The 14729-nt window shown below is 44.4% G+C and overlaps 2 protein-coding genes across 5 annotated transcripts in view; both read right to left on the bottom strand.

Moving 5' to 3' along the window:
- DHRSX (dehydrogenase/reductase X-linked) overlaps positions 1 to 14407 on the bottom strand; it is a 161450-nt gene extending 147043 nt beyond the window's left edge. Inside the window, exon 1 of the mRNA XM_059494079.1 lies at positions 14196 to 14407. Within this exon, the coding sequence (XP_059350062.1) occupies positions 14196 to 14307 (112 nt within the window). The 5' untranslated portion in view covers positions 14308 to 14407. The remainder of the gene's footprint in view (positions 1 to 14195) is intronic.
- Positions 2470 to 14425, bottom strand: ZBED1 (zinc finger BED-type containing 1). Of its 4 annotated transcripts, none has more exons than XM_059494075.1 (2): positions 14196 to 14425; positions 2470 to 7308 (listed from the first exon to the last, which is right to left on the bottom strand). In XM_059494075.1, exon 2 carries the CDS (start codon positions 7255 to 7257, stop codon positions 5170 to 5172), a length of 2088 nt encoding a protein of 695 aa, XP_059350058.1. In that variant the 5' UTR covers positions 7258 to 7308; positions 14196 to 14425; the 3' UTR covers positions 2470 to 5169. The 4 variants fall into 4 exon arrangements, with proteins under 4 accessions (XP_059350058.1, XP_059350059.1, XP_059350060.1 ...); XM_059494076.1 differs by lacking the exon at positions 14196 to 14425 and adding an exon at positions 13500 to 13537; XM_059494077.1 differs by lacking the exon at positions 14196 to 14425 and adding an exon at positions 12055 to 12143.
- Between the last annotated feature and the right edge of the window lie 304 nt (positions 14426 to 14729).

Here is a 14729-nt window from a genome sequence, read left to right as displayed (position 1 = left end):
GATATTATTCCTACCCTGACATGCTTATTATGCCTTTGGCTCTGAGTGTAGTTTGCTAGCTGTGCTGAGCTCAATTCCCAGCATATTCCCCTTACACAGGCAATTTTGGTTCAATTGAGCCATGTGTCCCAGTGTACAACACTGTGGGGAGAGGAAGCACCAGCTCTGCCTTTTCACACCACGGCAAAGGTGCTGTAGCTGCCATGGACTGGAGTAAGAACCTAGTTTAAACTCTTTTTCAAGGGAATTTTATCTGCTCTTGAAGAAGTCTCTCTATAAGAGAAGAAGGTGGAGTTTGCCTCCCTGCTGCTTCCACCCAGCATTCTGCCCCGGCAGGGCCAGGGAGAGGGACAGAGGATTTGGCAAACTCAAGTCACTGGAAATAAGTAATTGTGATGCAAGGCAACCAGCACACGTGTGCAGCAGGTAACAGTCTTTTCAAAACCTCTGAAAAAAAGTTACATCTGATCATCATTTCAAAGCACTGCAGATGGCAATATCACTTCTGTGATCTTGTGGCAGCAAGAGAAATCAATACCACTCAGTGTGGAAGTGTCAGCAGAAATGCTCAAAAATCTTAATATTTTAACAATTCCAGGTTCTGAGGGACTCTTATTTGAAAATATTTGCTGCAACAGCCTCTGAATTTTTAAAAACATATAAATCCAACTGTGTTTTTAGAACACATGGTAAGTTCATAAACAGTGGTTAGTTTTTAATTTTTTCAATTTTTTTTAATGCTAAACTCAGTTCCTCTATGGCATTTTAACCCAACTGCAGGGCCACTGAAGGGGCACTGCAACAACAGTAAATATATATTTAATTGATTTTTATTATTCAATCTAAAGGAAATTCTTTTTTATTTAAAAACAACAGCATTATAAACTGCAACTGCAGAGATGTTTTGAAATTACAGTTTAAATAGTATCATTAAGACATGCTTTACTGATGTGCTCTTAAGGCAGACATAAAATGAAGCTGTATCTTCAACTTCTCTCTACAGCACCAAATGTTACTAAAAAAGCAAAACCAATTTCCGTAATTTCCCTATGTTCCCTAAAAATGTTTTAAATTTAGCAGAACATTAATTTGGAGGAGATAAGGCAAGACAGACCACATAGTCTGGTCCAAAGGGGAAAAAAAAGCCACAAAACTTAAGAGACCACGAGAGTCCTTTCAGCAGAGCTAATAAGACAGTCTAGACTAGATAATACCACCAGGGCCAGGATCACCAGATCTTCAGAATGACACTCAGAAATGGAGACTATCAAAAGGAGGATGGTGTGCAGACACTAAAATGTAATTTTTCCAGCATGAAGTTTTCTTTACCCAGTTGTCATGGAGTATGTAAAATACACTACTTCTGTGTTCATATACATGTATTTCCCCTCCTTCAGAAATGATGTCCTCAAGCAGACCCTTCTTTTTAAACTGGACAAAAATCAAGAACTACACATGACTTTTAAGTTTTCAGAAGTCCTAAAAAATATTATAAATAACCAATTTGTGTTTCTTTTGCTTTTAATATTCCTGCCTGCTTACAAATGCCCCCGTAAAGCTAATTGGACACCATGACATTGGTTAAAGAAAATGCTTGAAATTAATCTAACAGACTGCTGCAATAGAAACTTAAAACCATACACCCTTTCCATAAATAATACAGAACTTTATTGCCCTCCTTTAAACCAAAGCACTTCAGACATTGTTTGCTGGAAAAATTCCCCTTTTCAACTTCAGTATGGTTCAGGTTTTCTTTGTCTTCTCATAATCTCTGATGGCAGAGGGAGGTGAAATTCGTGCAGGAGTTGGTCAGAAACCCCAAACTCCCTATAGTTATATTGTTACCCCAAGAAATCTCACGTAGCCCACTGAGTTTTAATACTGAATTGGCAATACCGAATTGGTGACAGGGCAATTCTTCTTTTGACACAAAGAAGGAACTTTGAGACCCTATTCAAAAATTCACTTTTTTAGCATGAAAGTACTCAAAAGCTGAAGTTTGTTCCTCTATTGTCCCTCCAAAAAGATGTCTCATCTGTACTGAAAGGGAAACATTAGGTTATGGATTCAAAGAAGCTGTCAAGAAACACAAAGTTGACTTAAAAGTGTTATTAGGAAATTGTTATGGGCCCACTGTTAGCAGCAACATGAGGGTTAACTCAATTTGTAGCAGTATTTAAAACAGCTGTGGAACTTTCCTCCTCCACCCAACTAAACAACAGAAAATCTTGTCAATAAATGAAAAACACCACACGTATTAAAGTGAGAGAAACCATCTAAACTTTCAATATTTTTCATCCTCATTTTTTTTAATCCAAAAGATTTGTACAGCATTTTTAAAAAATAACTTACAGGATCAAAAGGAAAATAAATGCATAGCTTTAAATCCTCAGAATACAACCTCCCCCTATTGCGGAAGAGTTCAAAGTCATAAAGTGCTGTAGATATGACCACACATCAGACAAATAATCTAGTAACTAACTTATTTTTCTGGTTTATTTAACAGTATTCCAGGTTTAGAACATTAAATAAAAAAAATCTCACAGACAATGGGTAAGACTAACAATGGTTTTTCTTTTTTTTTTCTTTTTCTTCTCCTTTTTTTCAAAGAATGCTGAGACACATCAATTGAACCAACTACAATTTTATTTTGGATACCAAAAAATAAAAAGAAGCTGGAAGGAAGAGAGTAGTGCATTGCACTGATCTCAGTAAAACTCCTTGTAAGCGTCACTGTTTATGTGCAGCCCTAGGAGGATGAAGATGGACACAATGCTGCCAACAGGGGAAGGCCAAGTGCAGACCAAGGGTGCTCTGGGCTTTGCCTTGATTGTGAGGGCACAGCTTCAAATTCTGCTCACGTAAGACAAGATTCACACCAGCATTTGTGCAGGTCCTGGAGGAAGGGCTTGCAGTGGTGCGAACAGCTCCTGCAAGTGATGACCGCAAAAATCAAGAGCTCTTCCTGGCAGACTGCTGGGGTGTCACAGGAGCTCAGGTACCTCACTCCCTTCCATAATTTGATTTTGTTGCCCTCACAGATAGCAGATTTACTTATGGAATTTTAGGCCAAGCCTGCGTTTTTGCGCCTTGGGCAGACATATACATCTCTACAGTGGACATGGAGAGTAGCAACATTCAACAGGATGCACAGTGCATGTACTTTGTATAAGTGCAAATCAGTTTTCAGGGGGCTGGAAAGTGAAACCCCAGGTTTACTAACAGCCAAACACAGGCTGCACCACTTGCTAACTGCATTTTTCCCAGGCTTAAACATTTTTCTATATGTAGTTGCAAGTACTTCAGTGTTCTTTCAGCCTAACCTCTGTCCTTTCCCTTCACTCACTCATCCCTTCCCACCACCTACAAAGAACACAGAGGCCTCAAACTTCCAAAAATTATTAAAGCAATAGATTCAATTCCATCGCCATTTCCATTTCGGTATGTTCCTGCTGTCTGTGCTCTTTTTACAACCCAGTGTCCACAGGTGTCATTGTGATGAAAAAGCCCCAGCTTTCTTCCTCCAGAACAGTAACACATCGATATTGCTCAACGTAGTTGTAGACTAACACCAAAGGGGGGGGGGGGGGGGGGGGGGGCGGTGAGACACCAGTAACAGAAATAAAACCCCAAGCAAACCTTGATTGTAACTGGAAAATGCCAAGAGTTCTCCACTGCATCTCAGAAAAAAAAGCTGGTGCATCCTATTTTGTGTCTAGCGTGAACTCTGATCCCATTTACGACCTGCAGTATTTCATAAGAGATTTTGGGGGGGAGGGGGGAATCTCAGGTTGGTTTCTTTTTTCTTTTTTGTCAAGTTCTCAAAGGGGCTTAAAACACTTAAGCTCAGAGACACAAAGGGAGTAGTTACAATACACAACTAATCAGAAACAGGACTCAAACATTAGACTGGATAGGACTGAAGTCCACTCTACAAACTGAATTAAAAAGAGACAGGTGAAAAAAGATTTTTAAGTGCTAACATAACAAAAAACAATTTTAAAGATTCACTAAATACATGTGAGGAAATTCAGGGGTCCCCTTCTTTTAAATATATTTACATAACATTAAAGCTTTTTATTTTGTTTTCTTGCCAACAAAATTTTCAAGCTACCCTGGGCAAAGTCCCCATTAAATGAAGAGGTTAAGGATTTTATAACACAGATAAACCATTAGACCAGTAGCCTGCGGATGTCTCCCTGCCCTCTCCCCCTCCCTCCCTCACCAAAGAGCTGATGCCTTGCCTGCTACACACCGTGTGGTATCAGCCATGGCATCGGCACAAGGCAAAGGTAACACAACACTGCCTCGACCCCACACTTGGTTCCCACTTTGCAAAAGCACAAGAGACTACAATCAGGACTTGCTTAGACACAAAGCAAAACAAACAAAAAAAAAACAATTTTGCCATTTAGCTGCAGTTAAATGGTAAAACTGGACTAATGCGGACACAGCAATACCAGTTTAAGTGTTCAAACCATTTACACTGCACTGGAAAGGAAAATAAATTATCCTGGTATAAATGCATCCACACTACAGCCTATGCCAGCACAGTATCAGTTAAAATAATAACACATCAGTCCCCTAACCAACAGAATTATACCAGCTGAACTCTACTAGCATAGACCAGACCTAAGACATGAGGTAGTGAAAATCAGGCTCAAGATCTTTTTTCATTCCATAGCAACAATATATTCTAAAAATATTCACTGCTCAGATCTATGGATTTTAAAAACATTTTAAAATCCAAAATTTAAAGCTAGCATCCTGAGTCACACAGGATTTACAAATGGAGGCATAAATTTTAAAAAACTTCCTCAAGGTCCTAACTCAGGAAAATAATTTTATGATAGAAAGCACATAAGCATGTGTTTGTCTCCCACTGAAACAAGTGGAAAGGAAGCACATGGATAAGTGCTTTCTGAAATCTGGGCCACAGTCAGAAATCACGGTCTTTGTAGAATTTATTTCCTCATTCATTTCAGTGCTGTTTGATCACAAGTCATTCATGTTTTAAGACAGTGGGAAAAACACAGACAATGGAAGCTAAATCAAGTTTGTTACAACTGTTCAATATTTACAGCATTCATAGCATACAACAAAAGAATTTTTGGTAACTTAAGACAAATACCTCTTTTCTTTGTCATTAAATGTACCGCAGCAGTCCTGTCAAACAAACCCACTGTCTCGAATATTAAAGAAACTGTTGTTTATGTTTACTGAGTCATTTAAATTAAAAATCTGTTCCTGTTCCAAACCCCACTCTCCTTCATCTTCATCCTCCGGTTCTGCCTCAGACCCATTGCGACTGTTTTCATACAAAAAGATCTGCTCATCCACGTGAGCCGGGGCTAACCGGTTTCTCTTTGCACTCACAACATTAGCAGAAGAGCCAAAAAGGCGTTCAGGGAAGACCCTTGTGGCCAGAATACACCAGTATTTTTGAAGAACCTTTGGTAAAACTGGAAACAGCGCTAGTCTGTCAGACCACCACTTCAATGGGTCTTCATTCAAACCAAGGACCTTTTGTGACTTGAAGTTGCTCAACTCCTCAACGATTTGGGCATGCCATTCCTCCTGGTCTTCCACGCCTCCTGTCTGGCAAAAGATCTCTGCAAGCATGTTGTTGATGACACTGGTAGGAGGAGGAGTAGAGGAGATTATGATTTTTTTCATAGGGGGCTCTTCTGAAACAGTGAAGAATTTCTCCTCAGTTCTAAAACTATTTTCTTTTACTTTCTCCAGCAGGCATTTTGCTTCTTCCACCACTCTGTTTTCCACCTGCTGCCTCTCAAAGGCTGAAAGAAAAGGCAGTTTCTTGTAGCGGGGATCCAAGAAAGTTGCAACATTGAGAAACATGTCTATCTCAGGTGTGTGCTGGTAGGTGGTTGACAACTCTTTAGCAATCACCTCCTTTGCCATGCTGATTTCTTTCAAATCGTTCTCTTTGATGTTCAGAGTGGTATTCAGAAGCATGTGGAGAAGTGGCTTTACCATACTTATCGTCGGGTACTTTGAAGCAGACATCATCTCTGCAACCTGCTTGAAAGGCTGGAGCAGCTCCACCAGCCCTTCGATTGTATTCCACTCACTGGATTCCAGCATGAGGTGGTGGTTGTTGCTGTCCTCCACGAGAACAGCCGCAATGACAAACTGCTGCTCCTTGAGGCGCTGCAGCATAGCGAGCGTGCTTCCCCACCAGGAAACACGGTCGCTTACCAGCATGCAGTGGAGAATATTCTGCTGCTTCTGCTTTTCGCTCAGCATGTACATGGCGACCGTAGACTGCTGAAAATACTCCACCAGCTTTCGGCACCTGGCAAGAAGGCTGCAGAGTTTGGGGAGCTGAAAAGCTTGTTGTATTCCTGCGTTAAAAGTGTGCCCCAAACAAGGCATCTGTACGGGAATATCTAAGAGAGAGCAAGCTTTTACAATGTCTTTACTGTAATCTGTCGTAGCACCAAAGACTTTTGTATTGATCCCCCACTCAATGAATGTTTCATAAAGGACTCGTGTAATGGTCTCTGCAGTGTTATCCTCCGGTACTTCGAATGTTTTCAAACACCGTGAATTCACAGCCAGGCAGTTGGCAGGACTGCTGCTGAGAAAGTGAACTGCCACAGTTACATATGACCTGTTCTGGTTTTCACTCCTCCACATGTCCGTGGATATGCCACACCAGAGAACCTCAGTGAGCTCTTTCAGCACAATTTCTCTAATAGCACTGTACTTTTCAGGAATTGCTTTTGTACAGAAGTACTTCCGGCTCGGAAGTTCATACCTGGGGTCCGCTGTTCTCAAGAGGGCCTTGAAGGTAGGTTCATCGACGATGGAGGCTGGATACATGCCCTCACAAATTAAGCTGATGACTGCAGATGTCAGTTCCTGATGTTTTTTGTTTTCGTAGTTCTGGTAGGTCTTCATGATGAGGCTATCTTGAACAACCTGCTGTGATGACTCCGGCTTGATTTTTGAAAATGCTGTGGCAAAGGCTTCCCTCATTTGCTCAGTGTTGCTTTTCACAAACTCACAGAATTCATCGGGGTGGTTCTTTTCAAGGTGGTAGGAAAGGTTGGACGTGTTTCCTGAATAGGCAATCTGTGCCATGCAAATCCGGCAGTAGATCTTCTTCCACTGTAATATGCATCCTTCTGCATTGGTATCAAACCCAAAGTACTTCCACACTTTACTCTTTGCTCTCGGGTGAGCCACTAACTTTAGGTCTGATGGGGAACCTTCTAAACTTTTATTCTCCATTGCTTCTTGGCCACCGTCCCACCTTTTGATCCTTCACTCATTAATGAGTACCTGATAAAGGCAGTAAGATAAAGATACAATGAGAAAGCACAAGTTTGACCACACTCAACTATGTGAAATCAGCGTTTCTGTGAATGTATCAAGAAACCTACTCACTAATTACATTTGCAAATTTAAAGACGAAATTTGCAGCAAGTGTGACCTATCAGAAGCCCACTGGATTGTCAAAAATTAAAAGGGGTTTTAATAGATCTTATTCTACGTGAAACAGAGCTAAAAGACCCGAGTATTTTTTTTGGAATTTCATAATTCTGGGTAGAGAAAGCCAAAGTACCACCACAGACTTGATAAATTACTGTCACAAGAATTGGTCATCTGCTATAGCATTTTCCTGCCTCTTAATTTAGAACTAGATCAACATCCTCTTGCCAAAGAATTACTAAACTTTGTTGTTAACATTTATTTCAACTGAAACCTGATACTGAAGGAGCAAAGGTTTTCTTATTTGTTTATTTTGAAAGAAGTTTTGTAAGCTTGATCTAATTGTTCCAGCTTTCCCTTTAAAAAAATTGCAATAAAAAATCTGTGATGCAAATTATGGCAATAATCTGCTCCTCTCAAATGCAAAGGTGTTTTCTGACTGAAATAAAAGGAAAAGGAGCTTGAACATACATGCAGATCAACAATACATGTCTGACACCTTTCCTGTCCTTCTTCTTCTGAAATCAAAATCATCTCCTGAAGCACTAGCTCACATTTGTGGTTCCTGGAATAACAGTACATAATAATTACAGGAAAAGCAGACAGAAAAGCACTAATAAATGTTATTATCCATATCAGCTGGAAAATAATTTTGCAGCATTTTCTTCAAAAGGCTACAGAAGTTGAGAGGAGATGACACTAGAGATGAATGCGGTGATAAGGCAAGACTTGGCAATCTGTACCTTGCTATCTGCACAGGAAAACACTTCTTGAGCAGTCACATGCAAGTGCTACTTGAGGCCTACAGTGCCTCTGTGAACAGTACTGGCAGCTGGCACCCACTTGAGCTGATCTCACTTCACCAAAAAGCCAAGTCACAGCACAGCACAATTGGACTAACACTTCTCTATTTCTTCCACTCCACCGTGACAGCAACAAGCCTTTTTCCAGGGCCTTGGCCAGCATTGAGAAGGAGAAGGAAGACATTAGTTAGACACAGATGCAGCTTCCTTCACAAAAATTCAGAGAAAGAGAACAGGAGAGGAACATAAGGAGCATCAGACTGAAAAGAACAGCACTGCTACTTCTCTGCTGCTCGGGAGCTGCACCTGTGCCCAAGCCCAGAAATCCTCAGGTGGTAAGACTGGCTGGTTAGGGCAGGAAGAAACAATCCAACTTTTTCATATTACTGCGAGGGAATATTTAAAAAGAAAAAAAAGCATGTGTGCAAGCTTCTCTGGGGTGCTTTCTGCTGTTGGAGAACATTCACAAGAAAAGACAGTTTTCTCTCTGAACTACAGCTGGTATTTTGCAACATTTTCTGAATGCCTTGAATGGAAAACCAAAGACAGGTTAACCAATACTTTATCTAAACACAGCTGTTTGTTTAGAAGCAGAATGAGAGATGCAGGGCAAGCATTTTATTGGATTTGTTCTGAAGATTTACTTCTGGGTGTAGACACTTTGCATTTTTTCCTGAGGGAGGGGCAAAGTTCTGCCTACTAGCATGCCTTCTACTGTGATTCATTCAGTGCCTTTAAGTTGCCAGGATAAACTATTGATTCAACATGGTAATGCTGCCTAATTCCAAACATGTGCATATCAACAGCACCAAGGTATGCAATCCCACAAAAACGGATGATTTTGAAAGACCAAGTGGTGTAATGTGTAATGAGGAAACCCTGCCATGCCATCAGATAGTGCACTGACATATCATATTGATACATACTATCATGGCTTTTAGACTCCTCCATTTCAATTCATGACATGCTGTCTTGAGGAAGCACAGAGGCTCATGGCATTTCACTAAATCTTAGGTTTCCCCTGCAGTTTATCTGGCAATTCCTGAAACTAAGGAGGAAGGCACTGAAATAAAAGAGTTGATGCATCTTTAATGTTCAAAATTAGTATGACACACCTTGGATCATAAAATGTTTGTCACCAACTGACAAAGTAGAAGTTATTTCAGAGTATGGGAGTGTTACAGACTCACCCCACTCTTCATTCTTATGTATGTCACAGCTTTGCCTTAATTTTGTGATGTATCAGGCACTTGGCAATAGTGGCCCAGAGTAGCACTGCCACAGCTAAGGATGTGCCACTATAATACTGCCTTCAGTAACAGCTCAGATATAGGCTCCTCATCATGCCTGCCTCTCAATGAGTGTTATACAGCATAACTAGCATTATGAACACAAACCCAAACCCCATACCTCTACTTTCATTCCAGGAGGAGATAAACTTCACTTGCAGAAAATGCGTTCATAGTCTACTCCTGGCAAAAATAACAGCAACCCTGAATTCCCACCCAGAGGAGAGCACCTTTGGAGAGGCTGCTGTTTCATACCCTTGCCTCCTCCACACAGCTGGCCAACACCACCAGCCAGTATCAGGACAGAGGTTTCTAAGAGCCTGCAGAGAGGATCCTCTGCTGGCTTTGCAGCGAACTCTGCTGCCACAGGACGAGAAGAGTCCAGATTTTCTGGCCCTAGCACCTCATCTGGGCTGTTCAGGGCAGGCTGTGCTGTCTCCTCACACCTCTCAGACCCTTTGTCTCATTCTCCTAACACAAACACAAGACCTCCCTCTCCAGAGCAGGCCTTGGGCCAAAATATTAATGCTAGTGGTGGCTTGTGTCCTGGAAGGCAGCCATGCTACCTTTGCAGGTAGGGTTCAGTTTCCCCACTGGCAAAGAAAATTGGTTCAAAACCCGCAGGACGGTCACTTGGATTGTGAAACCAAGCACGGGGATGTGAGGAAACATGGGGTGTGCAGACACCCTGCAACCTTAGCTCTGCCTCCCTGTGCATGCACAGCAATGGCACCCTGTGGGTATCACTGTCCCACAACCTTTGCCTCAGTCACCAGAGCAAGTGATTCCTCATTCTGAAAATAACTTAATGACTTTTAGGGGCATGCGTGGGGAGAGGGTTTAACTGCTTGATGTAACTGCATTTTTGCCTGCCATCAATCCTTCCTACCTGGTCATTTCCTTACCCACCTCTGGATGATTTACCTGGAGCTCACACAGCTTTGAGCAGGCAGTGCTCAGGCTCCCACTACACGTTAGTCATATAAAGTAAGAGACCTCAAAATATGAATCAAAATTAAGAGATGCATGATCCTAAATCAACATTTCACAATTAACTCTAAAGAAACTTGGTACAAATGTGGATACTGAGTAACTAAAAACTGAGGAAATTTTTAAAAAGTATGAAATTTCAACAACTTCTAAAAAGAACAGGAGTCACATTTAAGACCTCCTTAACTTGTTCCACATAACCACCTTCTTCAGATAGGTTTTCCTTTTCTACACATTACAGGTTCCAAATTTAACTACAAAGACTTCAAAACTACTATGTAACACTCAGGATTTAGGTTTCCCCTACTAAATTTCAATTAAATATGTACCTAAGAAAATATGCAGGAGAAAGATGCCAAAAAATTCCTTGAGAAGTTTTTAATTATATGAACCATTTTTCTTATCAGTAGGATGACTTTTGGTGATCACATTTCCACTGGTAATATCCTGGTGTCACAATTAATATTGGTTTATCTTTTATCAATCCACTGATTAGATTTGTGCTTTTAAAAAGCTGTTTTAATCAGGAACTTTAGTCATGCAGGGCTTTTTTTCCTCCCTCCAATTAACTAAGATTAAGCACTGTAAAGAAGTCCAAACAGTAATTTCGAAGAAAACTATTAATAGTTTAAACCACTGAACACTAAAACTAGGTATTAGCAGTTACACTGTTTATGCAATTAGTACTTGGAGAAGTATTTTTAAGTTTAACTTAAGTTCCCCTTTATTTCTGCACTTTCCTCTATGCTGATTTTAGTTAGCGAAGCAATCACTGACTACAAACTATGCTGTTTGTAGTCTCAGCTCTGTATTTTCCTTCCCTGAGCTTCAAGATCAGACTTTCAGGTTACCTTTCCTACTCTGTGTTGAGGTGGGGGACATTCACTTGAATAGAGAATGTTATTATTTTTTCAGTTTGCAACTCAATTACCAGGTTTTTGGAGTGAACCTAGATTTCAGAGCTGAAAGTCTTTCCCCAAAAAAATGTCTTGAATTCCATCTATAAAAATCAGATGAACACCAGTAGGATGTGAAAGAACACATGGGTCAGTTTTAAAAGCACATGTGCCAAGAGCACACAACTCTTAAGTTAGGGTAAGGAAAAATAGAAGTGAAACTAGTTTTGTTTACTTGGATTAAAATCTTGAGACCTTCTTTACAACAAGAATAAGAAAGCAAGATTTTCTTGGAAAATTCAGAGGCAGAAGGGCTGCATTGAGACCAGAACCTTTCACTCATCCACAGAGCTGAAGGACAAGCCAGCAGACATCTCTCTCTTTTAAATCTTCCAAGCGAAATCTGCAGTGCTGTTACACAGAGAGTGGGAACTCTGATATGGAAACTGGGGCCAAGGAAGAGGAATGGCTATCTCTGCTTCCCAGTCCTGTCCTTCCCAGCTCCCCTTTGCCACTCCAAGCTCTCCCGAGGAAAGCATCCTGACAATGAAATGCCTGTACTTGTGAGAGTTACGGACACCCCTTAGAAAATATACAGAAAATTTTAAACATACACACCTTTCTAGATTACAGCCTGAAAAAGGCACTCAGGGTTTTCTTACAGGAACTGTAGTTTACTGACCCAAGCTTGTTCTAACAACACTTTTGTTACACTGTTGTTACACTGACATCACTATTTTGAAGTTATTATGGAAACATGGTTCATCTGCGTAAAAAGGTTGCAGATGTTAAGGTGAAGCAGTTCTTCAAGCAATGGTTGGACACAGCGAGTGAAAGCAAGGCAGCAGGTAACTGCCAAGAGGGAACTGCATGCAAAGAACTGGCTGAGGAGGAAACCACTTGTCCTTGGAAAAAAAAGATCACAAGTTAAGGCTCAAAGAAAACTTTTCACATCTGTCAAATCCGTCTTGGTCCCACTTAGGTAAGTGACATTTCCTGGGTTGGATCTTCATTGCCTTCCTCTGGCATTTCCAAATTCAATGCTTTTTTTTTTCACTAGCAGCAAAGAGCAGCGTGCAACAAAACACTGGGTCACATTTTCATCATGATGTTTCTCTGTGGTTCAAAAAAAGATTTGGAAAGTGTTACACACCCTGGGCAAAATACCCAAATTTCCTCTGCCAAGAAACGCTAATGCTAGAAAAATGCTCAGATGACTTCAAACCATGTGCACATCTGCCCTTTTTGTCAGCGGGGTCCTCTCGTTTGTTTGAGGGTTTCATTGCTGCCTTCTGGGAATGAGGAAGAGAACCCCAGCAGAAGAATCAGGAATGAATAAAAAGCACACAAAACACTACCCAAGGATGCACGGTGTGATAAGATGAACAAATAAGCTCCTATTGTGCGGCGTACTTGTTCCATCCCCTTCCCAGTACTTCAGATATTGTCTATACCAATATCCTCATCTGCCTGAATTCCTTACTGAAACACTAGGCCCTCTCAATATTACTTTTTTACTATTCCTCTGGTTAAAACTATGGACAGGGCCACAAAGGCTCACTTGCTGTTAAAGAGAGAAAGTTAAAGGACTTCAACGCAGCTGTATGGTCAGCTCTGATGATAACCTACACATCTGCCTGAACTCATAGTTTGCTCTAAGTTTATAAACTCAGAAATGTTTTAGCCTTCAAGAGTAATGCAAGTAGATCATTGTTTTTTTTCTGATAAACTCAAAGTTTCCCCTAAGTCAGCATTTAACACACTGTTGATCCAAATCCGAAAAGTGCAAAAACCTAACTTCTTAAACTAACGACTAATTAGAAGTCCCTTAGAAAAAAACTGCAAATGTCACTCACTTGCCAGCTTAAAGGCTGTCAGCGAGTGTCAGCCGGTATCAAATACTAAGCTTTTGAAGCACGAGTACGTTCCCCTCCCGGAGCAGCCGGGACAGGGAAGCCGAAAGCGGCAGTCGCGGAGGGCCCGGTGGGGTGGGGGCACAGCGGGCAGCAGGAGCGCCCGGGCCGGGGGAGCTGCCCGCCGCTACCCGCCTTCCAAGCACCTACCTGGGCTGAGGGAGGGAGCGCCCGCGCGGCTCTGAGCCGAGGTCTCGGGAGACACTGTCAGAGAGCCAAAGAGAGGAAGAAGAGAAGCGGGGACCCCCGGACCACGGAACCCCCACACCGCCTCCCGAGGCCACAAGTCAGGCCGGCGTGCAGCCAGGCGCCCGTCCCGGGCCCGGCCCCCCGCCCCGCCCCGCCCCGCGTCCGGGGCGGCCGCGGCCCGGGGGCCGGACGGGGCGGTGGGGCCGGGGCCTGGCGCCGGCAGCGAGGGCGGGGTGCGGCGGGGGTGGGGAGGGCGCCCCGCCAGTCGCAGCCCCCCGGGGCCGCTGCCCTCGGGCAGCTCGGCGGGTCCCGCTCGGCCGGCGAAGGGGAGCGGGGGAGGAGTCCGGCGGCGGCGCCCGTGCCGGGGCCGCCGCGGTGCCTCGGCCCCTGCCCCGCTTCGGGGGATGCGGCACGGCCCGAGCGCCCCTCGCTATAGCCAAGGTCGCGGCTGCCCTGCCCTGTTCTCTCCTTCCCTTCCCTGTCCGGCCGCTCCCGGCTGGGCCGCGCGGTCTCGGCCCCAGGGCCCCGAACTGCCGCCCTGCCGCCTGCCCGTGGTGGGTGGGGGGAGGCGCGGCAAACTTTCCCCTCTCCGCGGTGGGGGCTGCCGTCCCCCGGCCCGGAGCCGCCCCGCCCCGCGGCGCCGGCTGCGGTGCTCACCTGAGGCCGGGGCGCGCCGCGGCTGGAAGCGGCGGCGCAGCTGGTGCAGGATGACGCGGAGGCCGATGCAGTACACCCGGAGCAAGGGCACCAGCGCAGACAATAGCGACATGGCCGCCTCCCGCCCCGCGGCGGCAGCGGGCTCGGGGCGCGGCGGGGAAGGCACTGGGCGAGCAGGCGGCCGGCGAAGTGTTTCCGCCGGGCCAGGCCGGGCCGGGGGGCGCGGCGCGGCCCCCACCCACCCACGGAAGGGAAAGCGCCGCCGCTGTCACAGCAGCGCCCGGGCTCGCCGCGGCTCCCGCCCTTCTGGGCATGTGCGGTGGCGGGGGAAGGGAAGGGAAGGGGCGGCGGCGGGCGGACCGGCCTCGGCGGCGACAAGGCGGCAGCTCAGCCCCCGCCGGGACGCCCGAGCGGCTGGGCAGGGGGAGACGGAGAGGGGCGGCAGCTGCAGGCGGGGGGAGGCGGTTAGCGGCGTGACAGCCCGCCCGGTGAGGCCGCCGGGGCTGGGGCGCAGGGACTCGTGCTGCCACATCC

The sequence above is a fragment of the Ammospiza nelsoni genome, chromosome 2, assembly GCF_027579445.1.
Source record: "Ammospiza nelsoni isolate bAmmNel1 chromosome 2, bAmmNel1.pri, whole genome shotgun sequence".
NCBI lineage: Eukaryota > Metazoa > Chordata > Aves > Passeriformes > Passerellidae > Ammospiza > Ammospiza nelsoni.
The sequence above is the reverse complement of the archived record's forward strand: the minus strand, read 5'-3'. Positions and strand labels throughout refer to the sequence as shown.